Source organism: Ctenopharyngodon idella, chromosome 24, assembly GCF_019924925.1.
Source record: "Ctenopharyngodon idella isolate HZGC_01 chromosome 24, HZGC01, whole genome shotgun sequence".
NCBI lineage: Eukaryota > Metazoa > Chordata > Actinopteri > Cypriniformes > Xenocyprididae > Ctenopharyngodon > Ctenopharyngodon idella.
In genome coordinates, this window is record NC_067243.1 from 24,498,331 (window position 1) to 24,517,169 (window position 18,839).

At 37.2% G+C, this 18,839-nt stretch overlaps 1 protein-coding gene across 2 annotated transcripts; it reads right to left on the reverse strand.

The window, feature by feature from the left end:
* Positions 1-1,142: 1,142 nt before the first annotated feature.
* On the reverse strand, positions 1,143-11,781 carry spi1a (Spi-1 proto-oncogene a). 2 transcript variants are annotated; one of them, XM_051884552.1, is made up of 5 exons: positions 11,499-11,781; positions 11,116-11,206; positions 10,706-10,878; positions 2,621-2,774; positions 1,143-2,211 (listed from the first exon to the last, which is right to left on the reverse strand). In XM_051884552.1, exons 1-5 carry the CDS (start codon positions 11,535-11,537, stop codon positions 1,895-1,897), a joined length of 774 nt encoding a protein of 257 aa, XP_051740512.1. In that variant the 5' UTR covers positions 11,538-11,781; the 3' UTR covers positions 1,143-1,894. The 2 variants fall into 2 exon arrangements, with proteins under 2 accessions (XP_051740512.1, XP_051740513.1); XM_051884553.1 differs by lacking the exon at positions 11,116-11,206 and adding an exon at positions 10,995-11,055 and having other exon boundaries at positions 11,499-11,771.
* Between the last annotated feature and the right edge of the window lie 7,058 nt (positions 11,782-18,839).

An 18,839-nucleotide genomic window follows, 5' to 3' on the forward strand; every position in this document is an offset into this window, starting at 1 on the left:
TGACTGTACGCATACTGTGCACGTCAATTTGCAGTAGCCCCTCACTGCAGAACACACGAGATCCAGGGGGCAAAGACGGGTAGGTTAAGGGATATGTAAAGTGGGAGGAGTTGGATCCAGATCCAGAGGGTGGAGATGGGTGGATTTAGATCCAGGGGGAGGAGACATGTAGGTTTAGGGAAATGTAAAGTGGAAAGAGTTGGATCTGGATCCAACCTCGCCCCCTGGATCTCGTGTTCTGCAGTGAAGACAATCTCTCAATTTGGGCAGAAGAGCAATCTCTGACTCCACGCAATGACGAACGCTGAGGCGCAGAGGAGAGAGCAAAACGAAACACTGGTCATGAATAAGAAGTCTAAAACGAGAAATTTTAAAGAGAAATATCGGAGGATTTCGATATAAGAGAAGAGGAGCTTGAGTTTGTTGCACAGTCCTATTTGTTTGAACAAATAAGAGGCGTCTAGCCTTACGCTACTCCTACATCCTGCGTCATACATCCCGTCACGGGTTACTCTTGTGGCGCAAATCGACTTGAGCAGTATGCGTACGGTCGTCCGCTGGAAGCTAGTTGTTTGAATTTATAAAGTTTTAAATATGGATATTTTTCTTACAAAAATGAATCTCTTCGCTTCAAAAGGCCTTTATTAAAACTTTGGAGTCGTGTGGATTCTGGTTTTTTTTTTTTTTTATGGATTGATGCATTTTTTCTGTCTTCAGAATTTGGGCTACCATTCACAACCATTATAAACCTTGGAGGACAAAGGATATTTTTAAACATATCTCGGATTATGTTTGTCTGAAAGAAGAGTCATATACACCTAGGATGGCTTGAGGTTGAGTAAATCATGGGATAATTTTCATTTTTGGGTGAACCATCCCTTTAATTCTTGTATTATTATTAGTATTATTACTATGGATTGTCAGAATAATTTTTAAATAGTTGAAATATTTTTTCATAAAGTATAATTCATAGTAGAAATAGTATTACCATGAACATTAAATGTTATACATCAAATTATTACCAAGACACAGGCTGAATAGGAAAACTGACAATTTTCTACATGTATAAACAAAAAAAAGTTGCATGCTTGTCATGCTGTACTTGTCAATGAATGTTTTTTTTTAAAGTAATTACACTGTAATAATGCTATTAAGTATTTAATTAGTATGTAATTATACAAATAATTCTATTAAAATTGTTGTAGGCCCCTAGAATTGTTCCTACCTTTAACATTTTTGCTATAACAAATACAACAAGAAACCCAGTAGGAAGTAAATAAGCTTTTTTTTTTTTCAGGGAGGAATGTGGTAGCTGACTTCCAGGTTCATTTATTTAGCAGTGTGACACCTTCACATAATATAAAGAAAGGTTTTTTAATAAGCATAATATAAGTTAAGGCTTTAGTTATTTGTGTGGAATGGATGAAGCATATGGGAGTCAACCTACGAAACTGTCAAAATAGCTGAATATATCAAAATGTCCTACAGTACAACATGTTAAATCCATCTAAATGACTTTAAACAGTATTTAAAAAAAAAAAAAAAGTATTATTATTGTTGTTGTTGTTTTTGTTGTGCCATTTTCATGACCATGTTAATTGAGAGACTACATGGAATTTTTCCCCCCTTAAATCCATTTATCACGCCACTGGTCTATTGAAATGTATAGTGAAATAATTGTGAAATCAAAAAGCTGATTTAAAGTGGTTAAAAATGTCAATGTCCATGTCAGCTACCCAAATATTACACATACCTATATCCCTATAGGCTACATATTACATATCCCTGAGATTAAATTTTTTTACTGCAGAACAGTGACATGAGAGAATTTGTGAATAATTACATTGTAGGTAAAAGACACTAGATCTAAAGGAAATATTTTGTGTCCAGAGTGTCAGTGATGATACTGCCTCCTATCCATAGTCGTCCTCCTCATCACCTCGCTGCTGAACTGGTATGTAAGTTTCTTCTTGACCTTTTTGACCTCTCCGGTCTTGCCGTAGTTGCGCAGGGCCCTGGCCATCTTCTGGTAGGTCATTCTCTTGCGGTTGCCCTTCTGCTGGCCCCAGCGGCTGGCGAGTGTCTCCTTGTGTTTGGAGGAGAACTGAAAGATGCCTCGCTCTCTGTCCACCCACCAGATGCAGTCCCGCATGTCTCCATCCTGCAGCAGGTCCAGGAGGAACTGATAGAGACGCACTTTCCTTTTGTTTCCTGTAGAAATTGACATCCATTTTAAAGTCTGCATGGGACACAATCCCTTTGCCTTGCCACTTTTGACATGAATCTCTTTTCAAACGCAATTTTTAAAGGAGTATTGTGTTCAAGTAAACCTTGAGATCTGTAGATAGCATTAGTGAGGTGCTGTTAATTGCCATATAAACATGCTTACAATAATGCATTTACAATAGAGTTTATGGGGCAAGACATTCTGGAGGGTTTGAAAGTAGAAACTTGATATTTTTGGTAATGTTCTTATATTAATTTATACTATAGAAATAATAAGAGTGTAATGGTTATGCTACAGTGTTGTAGTCGAGACCAGAAGAATCCATGACAAGACCAAGACCATGAAAATATTGTCTTGGACTCGGCCGCAAGACTTTTTTAGTTTGAAGCTCACCTGATAGAGTGCTGGAGGTGCCCGGATGCCCATCATTGTCCTCCTCACCTTCTGACACCTCAAAGGGTGGACTGCGTCCCCCAGGGTCCTCTTCATCAGTACTGCAGTGGGGAAGGGGGGACCGTGGGTACAGCGCGTGGGGGACGTAAGTATACTGTAGAAATATACCGACAATCATCAGTCTTACCTCCATATAAATGTTATTATGCTAACCATGACACAGCAACTCACAAAATCAAAGCAATCAATGACCAACTCGAGAAAACTTTTAATAAATTTAATTTAATTTTAATAAAAAAAGAATGAACCCACACCCCTAAAATTAAGCAGATTATTTGAAAACATGCAAATGAGATTGTATGAATTTATCACTAATTTGCCAAAACAAATGATTTTTTAACTAAACATAAAAAAGTAAACCTCAGTGTGGCATGAGCAGGTTGTAAGAAAAAATAAACGAGATTGTACAAATTCATACAAATTCGAAAACAACACTGACATATTGCAAGTAAACTGAACTGTTTCATTGTATTGAGTTGTATGAACTAATTTCTTTTAATTTAGACTAACTTAAGTTTAACTGAAACTGGGCTGGGATTCCTATTTCCCAGCATGCTTTGCCCATGGCACTTGAAAGGGGGAGTAAATGCTAAAATTAAGTGTTATGTAATGTTTTTTGTGCAAGATTAATGGTAAGGGAGATTTAGTAGTGATTCATGTTTTATTATGCTAATTCAGAAGAGTTTCTGTGAATGTGGGTTTTTGGAGAGTTACCATCATGGTGACAAGCGGCGCATGTGGCTTGGTTTGAGAGCAGGTAAATTACATTTTTTAAATTGCTGTATTCATTCAGTAAGTGCTATACCATGTTATTGTTAACATGTTAGAAAATTAGCAAGTTGGCGTTTATTGAATTTTCTTAGTAAGGTTTACATTGAAGTAAATAACTCGTTTGATTTGCAAGATCTCAAAATAAAATAGTTAATTAACTAAATCTTTTATGTTAATTGCTATTAAAATGTATGAGTTAGCTAACTCAGTACTTCAAGTCAGGAGCAATTAACATGCATGAGGACTACAAACTCAAAACCTGGTAGTTCTGCTTACTTAAAATTGGGAACATCATAAATAGATGTAACTGATTACCTCAGATTTTTTGAGTTAGCCCAACTTATTCAGGTTTACAGTGTGTCATGAGACTCATTTCATTGGATATATATGTACAGGGTGCGATTTGTAGGGGGGGATGGGGGGATTTCCCCCCTTCTGGTCTATGTGTCCCTGCCTCTGTTGAATTATTACCCCCGGTTGATGCTACTCCACAAACCACCAACAGAGCATATAAAATACCAAAAATAAAAATATTTTTTAAAACATCGGCAAGTAAAACGCTGCGTTTATATAGAACTGTCTCTTTACGACCACAACAAATGGGACACTTTTCAGACGTGCATTCCAACTTCGACTCAGCGCCAGTCAAACGAACACGGAAAAGATAGGTGAGGACGAGGGAGTTTTACTTGAACAACAGTGAACTGCGGTCAGACGAGATGTTGTCAGGCTATGTCAGTAAAACTCTGAACTCTGAAAAAATGAACATGACTGTCCAATCAGCCGTTATACTGTGCTCGCGGAATTGCACGCGCAAATGCGGCGGCGCGCACTGCACATTACTTTATTATAGCTTAAATAAAGCTTAAATAAATAGCTTAAATAAAGCTTAAATAAAGCGCAAATGAAACTACGAGCATGCACCGTCGTTCTTCTGTTGTAAATTAAATCATAAAATTACCAAACATGCGATTAAAGCTGCCTCAAAACTGTGCATGCATAGGCTATTTGTTGACATTGTTTCAAAGCAATTGTTATCCAATTTGTTGGCCTTAAAACATCCTAAAATGCACAGGCATGTCTACACCAAGGAAATCTAAATTTTTTTCGGGGGAGCATGCCCCCGTACCCCCCTAGACTAGTAAACTACATTTTGTGACCTCGGTAATTATGAAACCCTGTGTACGGGCCTGGTTCTATTTTATCTAATGAAATATGAGGTAAAAGTGTATTTCTCCAAATGTGCGCACTTTGGGACTAAACGCTTGTGTATGCACTGTGATCAAAAATAAATAGGAGCAAACGCGATTGCTACTGATTGATTTTGCATGATTTTGCATTCCTATTAGAAATTAGGAATTATTAGTGTCAGTGTAAATAGTGGTGCAAATATCGAAGCTATCTAATCTGGCTAATACTTAAAAACTCATGGTTAAATCAGAATATTTATTGTAAAAAAATTTTCTGTAACAGGCAGCTGCCAAAAATTAGTATATAGGTCCACTGTGGTTTGTGATTTATTTTCAAAAGGAAAAAAAAAAGACAAATAAATAAATAAATAAATAAATAATTTCAAAACATCCCCCCCTCTGGTTTCACAAATCGCACCCTGTATAAATATATATATATATATATATATATATATATAAAAGCAAAATGTCTGACAAATGCAAATGATCAAGCAAGATCAATGTTTTCTGAAAAGTTTATCAAACGTACATCCCCCCATACTCATTTTCAAGCAGAAAATGCTGGTTTAGCATGATCTTCTATTAGTGGTATCAAATACTTGGAAACCACAGAATTACTTTACATTGAAAGAGGAAGTACAAAAAGTCAGTGTCAACAGAAAGGGACACACAATGGTGTGGTCCCAGATTTACAAATCAAGTGCACATCACATTTGCTTCCAAATCATCCCAGAGAGCCACAAAGTTTCATTTCTATCAGCAGAATCCAACAACACAAACACATTTTTGTTCTACAATGGTATTAGTACACTTTTTAAATGGTCTATTATTTAGTTATATTTGCAGGGGTGTATCTAAAATAAATGTTTACACTTAGGTTACACTTATTTTAATCTCATTTAAGGGGTTAGTTCACCCAAAAATGAAAATTATGTCATTAATTACACCCATAAGACCTTCAGAACACAAATTAAGATATTTTTGATAAAATCCGATGGCTCAGTGAAGCCTGCATCGCCAGCAATAACACTCCCTTTTTCAATGCCCATAAAGCTACTAAAAACATGTTTAAAACAGTTAATGTGACTACACTGGTTCAACCTTAATATTATAAAACAACGAGAATACTTTTTGTGCGCCAAAAATAACAAAATAGCGACTTTATTCCATATGATGGGCGATTTCAAAACACTGCTTCATGAAGCTTCGAAGCTTTACAAATCATTTGTTTGGTTCAATGCACCAAAATCCCATGATTTCAGTAAACGAGGCTTCATTACGTCATAAGTGTTTTGAAACTTCAATAGTTCACGTGACTGGCAGCTTGATACGCGCTCCGAACCACTGATTCGAAACAAATGATTCGTTAAGCTTCAAAGCTTCATATAACTGAGTGTGCAAAGATGTGGATTTAATATTAATTCTGTGTACTGCTGGCACTGCATGAGCAACTGCCATTTAAATAAGTGGCAATGCTGACAGCTTTCTCCTAGTATTATAGACCAATAGAGAGTGCTGCAGAGATGACGTCAAATCCCAGAAGACTAATTCGCCACTGGTTTCTTTGGGTGTGTCTCAATCAGCTCCCTAGTTCAGTAGTCAGGGCACTGACTAGGGAGTCGGCCATTTTAAGGGCTGTCTCAATCGCAGAATCCTTCCAGGGCACTGAAATGTTCGCTCCCTAAAAAGTCCCACAATGCACCGTGAAAACCAGGGAGCATCGATGCTCACTATGCTCCCTTAACGGAAGTTTTGAAGTGCGAAACTTGAATCACGTGAGCCAACTCACTACACATAACGACGCACGATAGATGTTTTTAAAAATACAAACCATTATTTTATTATATTTCAGCATAAACATACATTGCTAGACAGGTAATGACCATAATCTAGCTAACGTTTATAATTTATTTACGGCTGAAATGTTGCACGTATATGTACCAAGCAAATAATTTATCATAATGTACTTTAAATAACATTACAAGTAATGTCAGAAAATATCATATCTACTGTTGTTCATAAATACAGTGATGTTGTACAATGAGGACGTTATCACGTCGCCGGAAATAGAGTCATAAGTGTCCCAATGTGTAGTGAACCAGCATTTACTGTCCTTACCAGTGCCCGAATTCGTGTACACGATTTACTGATTTGCTGATTGAAACACACCCATGGGGTTTTATAATGAGGTTTTTCAATTTATGAGTAAAATAAAGCATGTGGTAAACATAACTTGATTTTGTTCATTTTGTTCTACAATGTAAATGCACACACTTACACCCCAAACTCTCTTATCTAGTTACTAGAAACATAACGTTTTCCAAAATAAACATAACTGCTTCAAAATTTTTGTTTTCGGTATGGGTGTGTAATTTACCTTGTACAAAATGTCAAAGTATTATCTAATTATGTTTACCACAGGCTTTAATTTACTCATAAATAAAAAACCCATTATAAAACCCCATAGGAAAATCTCGAAGGAACCAGGGGTGAATTATTCTTCTCGGTTTTGATGTCATCCCTGCTCCACTCTATTCAGGCCAGGTTAATAATGAACTGATCATTAGACAAGTGAGAACCAAAGATGTTAACATCAAATCTGGCACAACACAAGGCATATTTGAATCAAACATGAGTGCAAATGAGATTTGAGAGCTTCAGCAGTAAAGAATTTTTTTTTAATGAATAATCACTTTAGTGGTCTATTCCTCACACAAAACTACTGTATGATCAGGGTGTTTTTTATTTTCAAACCAGTTAAGCCCAAACCCCAACCCACAGCCGATTTCATTGGTCAAATCAATCATGCAGTTGCCCATCAAGAAAAGTTCAGCCTTCATGGATTCAGTTCAGGGTTCAGAAACTGTCTACCAGTGTTGGGGAAAGTTACTTTTACAAGAAATGCATTACAATATTGCGTTACTAATTACTTTATGCGTGGCTAATTGTGTTACTTTTTATGGAAAGTAATGCGTTACATTACTTTTGCATTACTTTTGTGCTGATTTTTCTCATCTGGGCTGGGCTTGCTTGTTTTTTTTTAATAACAAAAAAAGTTATTCTATTTTTGGCAAATGTTAAGGCCCTTTCACACCATAAGTAAAATGAATAAGCCTCAGGCTGAAGGAAATGCAAATTCATGCCTGTACAGTAGAGGGCGCAGATCAGACAACTCTTCAACAATAAAACAAAAAATTAAACACAAATGTGTTGTTTATCTAAAGTAATTTTTGCTTATTATTATGTTTGAATCGGATCATTGAAGATTAGCAGCAAAGACACTTGTTAATAAAGTTAAATAGATTAACTTTTTAAATACTTAAAGTATATTTGTGTAATTTAACATATTAAAGTAGTAGCCTACAGGTTTGCGAGTTTGCATTTCACTGTTTTTATTCATTTTGAGGAATACTGAATCTATTTTGTGCAAGTGTAAATGCCTGCTAACATTTAGTCTAGAACAGTGGTTTTCAACCTGTGGGCCGCGGGGGTCAGTGATCCTCCAGGGGGGCTGCGAGATAACATAAATTTAATTTAAATATATTAATATAATTCATAAATTTTATTATTAATACGTTAAATATATATATATATATATATATATATATATATATATATTTCTCATCGTGCTGCTGGAAAATACAGGCTCAAAACGCCTAACTGCTTCATGAACATAGGATACGCAAACTAGATCTCTCAGCTGGATAAAGAAAACCAGTGTCGCTAAAAAAGTTTTGATGGATGACGATTAATTAAGGTAAAGGCGATTACAGTGACATACAGGAGTACATTAGGCATGCGCGAGTCCGATTTTATTGATGCGCAAACAAACCGTGCATGTGCCCTCTCGGCTCACTGATCGCTGTAACATTCTGCATGAACACAGTTCAATATATTTGCGTAGTTGTCAAAATGAATGTACTGTGAGTTTGTTTTTTTTTGTTTTTTTATAACGGATGCTCGCCGAAGAAGCGTGTTTTGGAGAAGTTTGTGAGGATCAGTGGTTTTTATGTACACATAAGGCATCAGACGCTCCAAATATAGGCACGGTTGCTTGTTCTGACAGAGGAACTGTTCAATGATGACATAAACCCACCTTCAGATCGCTGAGTTATTAAAAATAATAGCATGGGAAAAGTAATAACACCAGAATACAGATGTTTTTGTGAATAAAAAAAGTATTTGAATTTGAGTATTAATTCGGAGGGGGGGGGGGGGGGGGGGGGGGGGGGGGCTAAAAAAGGTTGGGAACCACTGGTCTATAACTACAACAACCATCATGTTCACACAGCGCACACAACACCTCTGCACTTACTCACAATTTCTCTCAACATGGGGACAGGAGAGCTGTCTGTCAATAAATGGGAAAACAAAGTAACTTGTGTTACTTATTTGAAAAGGTAAGATATTTTCTTGTAAATTTAAAGGTAATTCTTTACTAGTTACTTGGAAAAAAGTAATCTGATTACGTAACTTACATTACTTGTAATGCGTTACCCCTAACACTGCTGTCTACACTGGATCCGGTGCAACACGACGAGACGGCAACAGTAAACTCATGCCTTGTTCTATTTCTGATGTATACTTCACGTTCTTGTGCTACTTCTGACAACAGGACAAATGGTTTTGGAAGTTCCGTTTTGATATGTTTAGTGTAGACAGCCTCAAGCTATATCAGGGTAGCACCATATTTAAGTTTTGACAGGAATGAAAATTATGCTGTGAGGAACAGAAGTACAATACATTCAACGCAATACATACAATACATTGTTCAGCTGACGAAACATCTCACCCCCCTACCCATCCCCCCGCCACCCCCCAGACAAAAACTCCATAAGACAATTTTGGAAGTTGTGAATTGTGAAAATTATGTGATCTAGGACCTTTATGCATGCTTGCCATTGTAAAGACTGTACGTCTGTCCCTCACAGCTTTGTTTTCATCCACGTTAAATTCAAGATGGCGTCTTACCCGAGTAAGGTTTTTTGCGGGGATACGCAGCAATGGATGCAGCCAGTATAGGCACGATGTTAGGGTGTTTGTTACAGTTAGGTGTTAGTATTTGTTTTGCCATTATGTAGGCAGTCATCACTGTGATTGACAGCACTAATAAAATCGGCTGTGGGGTGGGTTTGTGTCTAACTGGTTTAGGACAAATCATGCGCATGATCTCAAAAAACAGCAGAAGCTAAATTGTATGGATTAGCCTGATTTTATGATGCATTTATTGTGTGTTTTTGTCATTTTTAGAGCTTGACAGCACTAGTCCTTAATTCACTTTTGTTTTATGGAGAAGAGCAGCTTGGATATTGTGCTAAATATCTCCATTTATACTTAACATATAGAATAAGGACAATCTGATGGGTTTAGGGTGAGTAAATACTGAACAAGTTTTTTATTTTTACTTTACATTCTTACTTTACAGTAATTGTACTGTATGCTGGTGAGCTGCTCTTGGTCAGAAATTTACATTCAAATGGCTTATGTTACTAAACCAAATTCAAAACTCCTAGTTTGCATTAAATTCAGAGGCTGTCATTAGTTGAGGTTTGACTGTGATTGTGTTTAATGTGTGTGTGTGTGTAGTGTGTGTAATTGTGTAGCAGCAACAGTCTTTAGTCAGGAAAAGACAGTGTTGAGCAATCAGTCTGTCTTCTCCACTCACATCCTGCCCATCTCTTTTACTTTTCCTTTATAATTTCTTTCTCTCAGATCTTTTCTCTGATCACAGTACACTATTGGTTACTAAATTAATATTAATAGCTGAATATTCTCATTCAAGGGCATTTTTACTGCAGACTAAAAGCAAAACTAAAATATCCACACCTCTAATGTCTCTTATTTGGCTGAATAGAATATTTTACTGCATTTTGTACTTCTTTTAAGAAGCCACAGTTAATGGTGCCAAGGCACTAAAATCTGTATTTACCTAGCAACAAAGAAGGCTTCATATAGGTAAACAGAACCATTTCAGTACATAAGATAAAACGAAATGATTAAATAAATGTAAGAGATTTTATACCATTATGTCACAAGAATTAACAGTAAAAATTTTCCGACTAACCTGTGGAGGAATCACAGGTAGAAGTGTTCCCATCCCTGCATCTACAGATGGATGGAAGGACTCCACATCTCCATAGCGGTATGTGGTGGGATGAAGCTCAGTGAAATGGTTTCCTTGAGGCGGCTCAAATTCACTGTGATGAGCATGAACACTTGTGTAGTCCCATCCACTTTCTTCCATGAGAAACAGCAAGGGAGAACAAAATTAAGTTCAAAGTCTGTTTTTTTTAAATTCTTTTTCTGTTGTTAAATTACTTTTTTTTTTATTACAGTATCAGAAACCAACAGACCAGTTCCGGACATTTAGAACCTCAGACCGAGAATCAGTGGGAAATGACGTGAATCATCACACTATGAAATAACAAGAATCAAATATATATTAAAAAACTGAAATGATTTTTTAAAACTCACCAGGATGAGTCTCAGGGTCAGTACTGAGATATGGGTAGAAGTCATATATCGGCCGAGCATCATGGTCATACGGAATTATTTCTTCAGACAACTGAAAAAAATTCAATTGTTTTTCTTTCGCTTTGTTTTTTTACCTATTTAAATTTTTATAAAATTAAGTTAAATTTAGTTAAAAATGTGCAAAATGTTGTGTTAGTAACTCAATAAATTCTACTTCTATAATTATACTATGCAAAACTTAACTTACTAAAAAAAAAAAAAAACTACAAAATTATACTTTCCACAATAAATACGATTAAATTTTACTTTTATAATAGTTTTTTAGTTTCACCTGGAAATATTTAAATTGGAAAGAGAAAGAGAAGACAATCTCATATACTTACAGGAGAAATAACACAGCTTTCCATTCTGTAATGCAACATGAAGCCCTTCAATCATATAACTTCTTCTGTGGTGTCTATCTCACAGTTTCACACTTATTTACAGAATATTGCATAACGTGGAAATTACTTCACAAGAGCGCTGTACTCTAGTATCTCTTTTCAAATGGGCAAATCTTGTTTTTAAAATCTTCTGCCTTCAGCTTCACTGTCCTGGTGTGAAAAAGACTAAATTTCCTGTATCGCCCATGAGCGATTAACCTGACTTTACTGACAGATCTGGCCTCTGATAGGTCAAATGTGGCGATGACTCGTGATTTTTCATTTGTGACACTGTCAAGGGATATCGACCAATCATGATTCAGTTGATGGGATGGCCTTGTGTGCATCTCCACCATCTCTTAGATGATTAATTTGTTTTAATTATTATCTGTTATTAGAAGAGTTGACACATAATACATTTTACCAAAAATGTTTGGCATCAAACTTTCTGTTATCAAAAACTATTTTCATTGCTTCAGGTTTATTTGTTTATTTATTTTTAAAGATCTTACTCATGAATTCTATTGAACAGTTTTGCACCATTGTACTAATACAGTACATTGAGTCGTATTTGTAATGACTAGTAAGAGCAAAGATCTATCTAATGGAAAACCCTCTGTTTTTGTGTAAGTTGTTGTGTAAATAGGCAATGTTGTTGTGGCTTTGAGTCGATCAATCAGAGGGAAATTTTTACATGTGCTATTGTCTGAGAATCATAAACTTCAGCGTTTGGCCAAAGTGAAGTTCCGAGAGAACTTTGTTCCCTTTTTAATCAAAGCATTGTACTGTTATCACATATTTTGAGGAAGCAACTACTATTGCAGCATAGACAAATGCATTATTCTGTGTTTGACTTGGATTTTCATATGCTAAACTCGATTGACATGAGGTGCTTCTGGCATTGTTTTGAAAGTGGAAAATATGAGACAAAAGTTTATCATGTTTTTTTTTTTTTTTTGCATTGTAAGAGCCAAACAAAACTTCTATCTATCTATCTATCTATCTATCTATCTATCTATCTATCTATCTATCACAGAAAACTTTCAGCATTTTCACACTTTTTAAAAAACATCACGTAGTATGATTTATAAGCTGTTTTCCTGATGGGGACCAAAAAATGTACCCACAAGAACAAGGATTTCGGATATTATCCCCACATCCCACATCTATGTGGGGAAATTTTGTCTCCATAACGGTATACCTGAACAACACACACACACACACACACACACACACACACACACACACACACACACACACACACACACACACACACACACACACAGTGTAAATGGGGAAGTTTAGAGCTTTCACATTCACTTCCTTAAATTTGAATGTGAGAGACTTTTATGGACACTTGTGTAATGTCATCTCTTTTCTGGAGTTGAGTACTCTGCAAGTATTTTATTTTTGGATTTAAAAAAAACTGACCTTAATGGAGATTCAAATGTTCTTTTTTATAACAATATGATAAATGAGCTTGGATTCTTATTTATATAAAATGGTATTTTGAAATGGCTAGTTTTTAACTATGACCAGTACATTGTGACTCCTGAGTGGGAACCCAAGGGTTTTTGTCTGTGTGCTCTCATGTTTTCCCAATAGTGCATTGCAGGGTATTTTTTAGGCACCACAGGAAGTCCGTTACATCTACACACACACGCTCTCTCACAGTCACTGTCTCTATTGCACAACAGCTCTGAAGAGCTCTATAACTGTCTCGCTGCAGAACAGAGGACAATAGCCACAACACTGCAACATTAAGCTTGATAAGATTTAAATATATATGCATACTGTAAATTTGTATATTGTTAACACTAATCAGACTAGACTTTCCTTATAATAAAGAAAAGGCAATGAAAATTATGTACATAAAATGGTAAATTCAAGTATGAAAACTTTGGGAGTTTTTTTTGTCATAAGACCTATTAGATATGCAGGTCACACTTTATATTAGGTGTCTTTAACTACTTACTAACTACTTGCATCAACAAATGTACTTACTGTGTTCATGTTGTATTGGGATTGGTAAGGTTACTAGGTTTGGTGGTATGGTTAGGTTTATGTGTGGGTTAAGGTGTAGAGGAAGGTCAACAGTGTACTTATAGATGTAATTAAAGAAATTACATTCAGGTATTTCTTAACTATAAGTACAATGCAAAAACATGTATGGTAGTTCATTGTATCAAATGATTAATTTAAATGCTAGTACATAGACACCTAATATAAAGTAGGACAGATATGTGAGATAAAATTGCTACTATTATAGTTACTATTATAGTTATAGTAATGATTATTAATTAAGCATAAAAAATAGATCATTTACACATCAAATGTCTATATCTGTCCCCACTTAAAACTGTGATTTTGGTCTGTGCCACATCAGAGGACTTGACTTTCTCGATTGTATCCAATAACTAAAATCTAAAACTGTAGTTTTGATATAATCTGTTAGATTGGTATTGGATCAACAAAAAACAATGTAGTAAAAACAATGTAATTCACAAATTAAAAGTGATTTTAATTACCTAAAATGCAATATTTAGTTGCTACCTACATTATATAAAATGGAACATACCACATTCAGGTTTCAAAATTAAATAGTTTAATTTAGAGGATATATTCAACCCTCTTACTTGCAAACCTCCATTCTGGAGAAATTTTGATTTATTTATATATTAAATTTGCCTATTGAATTTGTGTATCATTTTTATTCCTAGACAACTACATAATCATACAAATAAGAATCTTATACGTCCCAAATTTTGGTATCAGGGTTGAAAAAAATTGCAAATATTTAATTTGATCTTCTGAGGTTGACAATCACTATTCTTTTTTTAAAGTTACCATTACTGACCATTTGTTGAAAAGGAAAACAAATATCTTAATTTTTTGGCTTTATGTTGTACCTTATTTGTGGAAAGTGCCTTGTGTAAAAGCACAACTCTCTATAATGAAGATACCATACATCTAATACACACACATCATGGGCAAGAGCATGATGAGTGAGTCATACGGGATGACCGTAACAAAGGCAGTGAGATGAATGACAGCTGGTTGTCTTGGTCTTTATCTCTGTGAACAAACTTCCTGTAGGTTACAGCCACTACAGCCATGATAACCACACTGCACTCTGACTAGCCACACGTTTGAGCAGGTTTTCTCGCTTTCTCTTGCCTTCAGGTCTTTCGCAAAAACACAAGAACACTGTTCATATACTGGAAATCATGTACAATTTTTAGTAATTGTACAGTAGTGCCAGAAACACCTGTAAAAAAAAAAATCAACACCTACAATTAAAATAAAATTAAGGGTTCATGTGAATTTTTCATTTTTCAGCATGATGTCATAGGAGAACATTGTTAAGTTCCACATTGAACTTTTTATTTCCTAGTTCTTCAGAAAATGATCTATGTACTGGTCCACTATATCATTTTATTTGTGTAAATGAGCTGTCTGACACAGGTCTGATGTGCCACAAGGCTCAGTCTAGGGGCCCTTTCTTGTTCTCCCTTTTGGTGATATAATTAGGCAGCATGGCAATAATTTCCATAATTAACACACAGCTTTACATATCCCCCAGATAAAATTACAGATTGCATTAAGGAGGTTAAAGATGAAATATTATGTACAGTAAGTTCCAGGACCAAACAATTAAATTATAATCATAATGATAATAGTATTTGTCTAGATGACTTTTTGTAATTAGATAGCTATATCTCTAATGTCTCTAGAACAACAGTTTACACCTCAGAAATGTTGCTTAGAAATGTTACTGTCACATTTATGTTTAGTTTGACTGTCTTGTTTAGTTTCTTTGTCATAATTTTCATTGTCATTGTCATTGCCTGAGTTCTTCATTAGTTGTCATGGTTTCTTATTAGTTACACACCTGTTCCCTTTTCGGTTGATTATCATCATAAGTGTATATAAGCCCTCAGTTTCTTCAGTTCCTGCTCTTGTGTTAACGTTATGTTGGTCTTTGTGTTTATTAAAAGACTATTTTCTCCACTCTTTGGTGGATTTAATACTGTATTTAATACTCTGACAGAACACGAGACCTAAAGACAAGATTAAGAGGATCACACAAGGGGCTTTCTCGACCTGTCGCGCATAACCCACTATCCCGACACTCACTGTGTGTTTTCTACCACACTGGGCTTAGCGAGCGGTCGAAGGCACGCCTGCCTGTGTAGGTCCTCAAGGGAGCTTTGCCAAATATGTGGAGTGGGTGCTGGTTCAGTGTGGATCTTTGTTTACCATCTGCCCTGTTGAAGAGGATAACGCCAGCCCCACTCCTGACCCAGAGCCCAGCCAGCCATCAGCTATGCCTGCACTGGAGCAAAAGCCAGAGCCCACAGCAGACTCAGAGCTTGAGCCCACCACGAATTCTGAGCCAGAGCATTTGGAGAGTCTGAAGGAACTGAGGGAATGAACTGGAGCCCCGCCCACACTCCCGAGGTTGAGGTGCGTAAACCAAGCTGAAACTCGACAAAATTGATGTTTGATGAGCTGGATGATGTGCTTGCTAGTCTTCAGTTACCGCTGGTTCAATCCAGTTCTAGGTTGTCTCAGTCATCACTGGATAAGTCCAGTTTCAAGTCATCTCATTTATTACTGGATAGGTCCAGTTCCACGTTGTCTCAGTCATCGCTGGATAAGTCCAGGTCCAAGTCATTGTTGGTTAAGCCCAGCTCCAAGTCATTTCTTGTTAAGCCCAGATCCAAATATTCACTGGTTAAGCCCAGCTCCAAGTCGTCTTCATCATCCAGCACCAAATCTCCATCGCCATTGCCTCTGCCCAGCTAGAGTTCTTACTAGAACCAGGAAGTATGACCATATTAGCCCGGTTCTGTCAACACTGCATTGGCTCCCTATTAAACATCATATAGATTTTAAAGACTTGCTAATTACTTGCAAAGCAATAGTTTAGCTCCCCAGTACTTGAGCGAGCTCTTAATGCATTGTAGTCCTACACATTTATTGTGATCTCAGAATTCTAGCCAGTTAATAATAGCTAGAATACCAAATTCAACTGCAGCTGGTAGATCCTTTTTTTATTTGGCACCTAAACTTTGGAACAGTCTTCCTAGCATTGTTCGGGAAGCAGACACACTATGTCAATTTAAATCTAGACTAAAAACCCATCTCTTTAACCTGACATACATATAACACATTATCAATTTATATTTTCACATCCATTAAAGGATTGTTAGGCTGCATAAATTAGGTCAGCTGGAACCGGGAACACTTGCTATTACACCCGATGTAATCATAAGAAGAAGTGTCAGCAGAGATTGTGTCAACTATCCCCTGTGAAGGCCTCACATGACACGACAGTCAGTGGCACAGACCCCCAACAAAACCGTTTCCATACCGGTGTGATGAATCCGATCTTCAACCTGATGGAACTGGATTTATTATTTTGACTGTTCCGATCCCAATCTGAGAAAATGTATGACCCGTAAAGCTGCCTGAATCATAATCATGCACTGTTCGTTGTTGGCCAGAGGAGAACTGGCTGCCCGAGTGAGCCTGGTTTCTCTCCATTTTTGTCACCTGATTGGGTTTGGGTTCCTTGCCACTGTCGCCTCTGTCTTGTTTAGTTGGGGACATTTGATATTCAACAATGTTTTTGATCTGCCTGCATTGACACCATTGAATGCGACTGAACTGATCTGGACGATGACATCACTGTTTTCTCCAGAGCTGCTGTATAGATAAACAAACTAAAATAATAACTAATGATTTTTACAAAAGAATGAATCAACACTGAACTTACTTAAGCTGGACAATGACACCATTTTCTTCTAGAGCTGCTGTGCAGCCAAATTATTTTCCTGTTAATACTTTTTTCTTCCTCCTCTGCCAAAGCCATCCAGTTCCTCGTCCTCTTCTTCATTGTCTCCCTTCAGCCCTTTGGCTCCTCCAGTGGTTCTGCCCTGCTGTACGGATCTGCCTTCCCAGTCATCAGCTCCACCTTGGCCTGAGGATCCCTTAGCTCCACGTCAAGCCTCCAAGCCCTGAACTCCACCTCATCCCACCGACTCATCGGCTCCACCTAAGTTCAGTGCTCACTCGGCTGCACCATGGACTGTCATCCCTCGGGCTCTGGTGGGCTCCTTGTCCCTCTGGCTCCACCTTGGTCCATTGTCACTCTGGCCTTGGAGTTCCGAGTCAGCAGCTGTGCCTCAACCCTCCATCCCTTTGGCTGTTCCTCCATTGTACTCACTCCCACCATCTCGGCTCTGGTCTGCCACGCCTCCACCTTGGTCACGCCCGCCTGCAGCTCCACCGTGGTCATCCAGGCCTACAGCTTCGCCCTGGCTCTTCGGCTCCACCTGAGTCTCTACCTCCAACGGCTACACCTCAGTCGGTCATCTGCTTGGTTCCACCCAGCCTCTCCACAAAGGCTCCACCATGGCTCCTCCCTACATCTGCTCCACCATGGACTTTCATGTCATTGCTCTGGGTCATCCCCCTGCTTTTCCCGTCTCTGCTCTGGTTCCTCCTGTCTTCACCCTGGCTCCTCCCACATTAATGTCTTCCCTGGTCATTGTCTCCTTGGTCGTCTTCCACTGCCTGCCACTCATCCTCATCCAGAGCCCCCTCCCTCCCTCTCCTCAGCTTGGACTATGAATTGATTAACTTATTATTTACACACCTGTTCCACTGATTATCACCTGTTCCCTGTTCTGTTGATTATCATCATCAGTGTATATAAGCCCTCAGTTTCTTCAGTTCATGGTCTTGTGTTAACATTACATTGGTATGTGTATGCTATTGCACTTTGTGCTTTTTAAAAGACTATTTTCTCATTATTTCTCATTATTCTCATTATTCTCATTATTCTCGCAACTCTTTGGTGGATTTAATACATGCAACCCCTGACACTTACAGGACATTCTCTTCTTATTATGATACTGAAAAAGTGGTTAATCTGTTCATAATTAGACCTGATTATCACAATGTACTTTTGGGTGCATTCCAATCATCTTTCCACTGTTTACTTGTCCATTTCTATAGCATTTTTTCCTTACATATAAATCCTGTAATGATCTAGCCCATCAATATCTAAGAGAACTTCTCTACTGTCCCTCCCCCTGCCCCAGAGGATGAAAAGTTTATCTTGTTGAAATGTTTCTTTTTGTCATATTTGGCTTTTTTAATGGAGACTATAGGGCACTATTCTTTATTAAGTTGTTTTGAAATGATTTTATTGTGACAAGTGCTAAAAAAAATATATGTAAAAGGAATTTAAATAAATTCCTTTAAAGATCTCATGAACCTATTCACTCTGAT

Bases quoted from the DNA above. Each gene is read 5' to 3' on its own strand.
- spi1a (XM_051884552.1), bottom strand. From the start codon at position 11,537: ATGTTGCATTACAGAATGGAAAGCTGTGTTATTTCTCCT. The intron at 11,207-11,498 runs GTAAGTATATGA...AATTTTTTTCAG, and splicing joins AAAGCTGTGTTATTTCTCCT to TTGTCTGAAGAAATAATTCC. The intron at 10,879-11,115 runs GTGAGTTTTAAA...TTCTCATGGAAG, and splicing joins TGACCCTGAGACTCATCCTG to AAAGTGGATGGGACTACACA.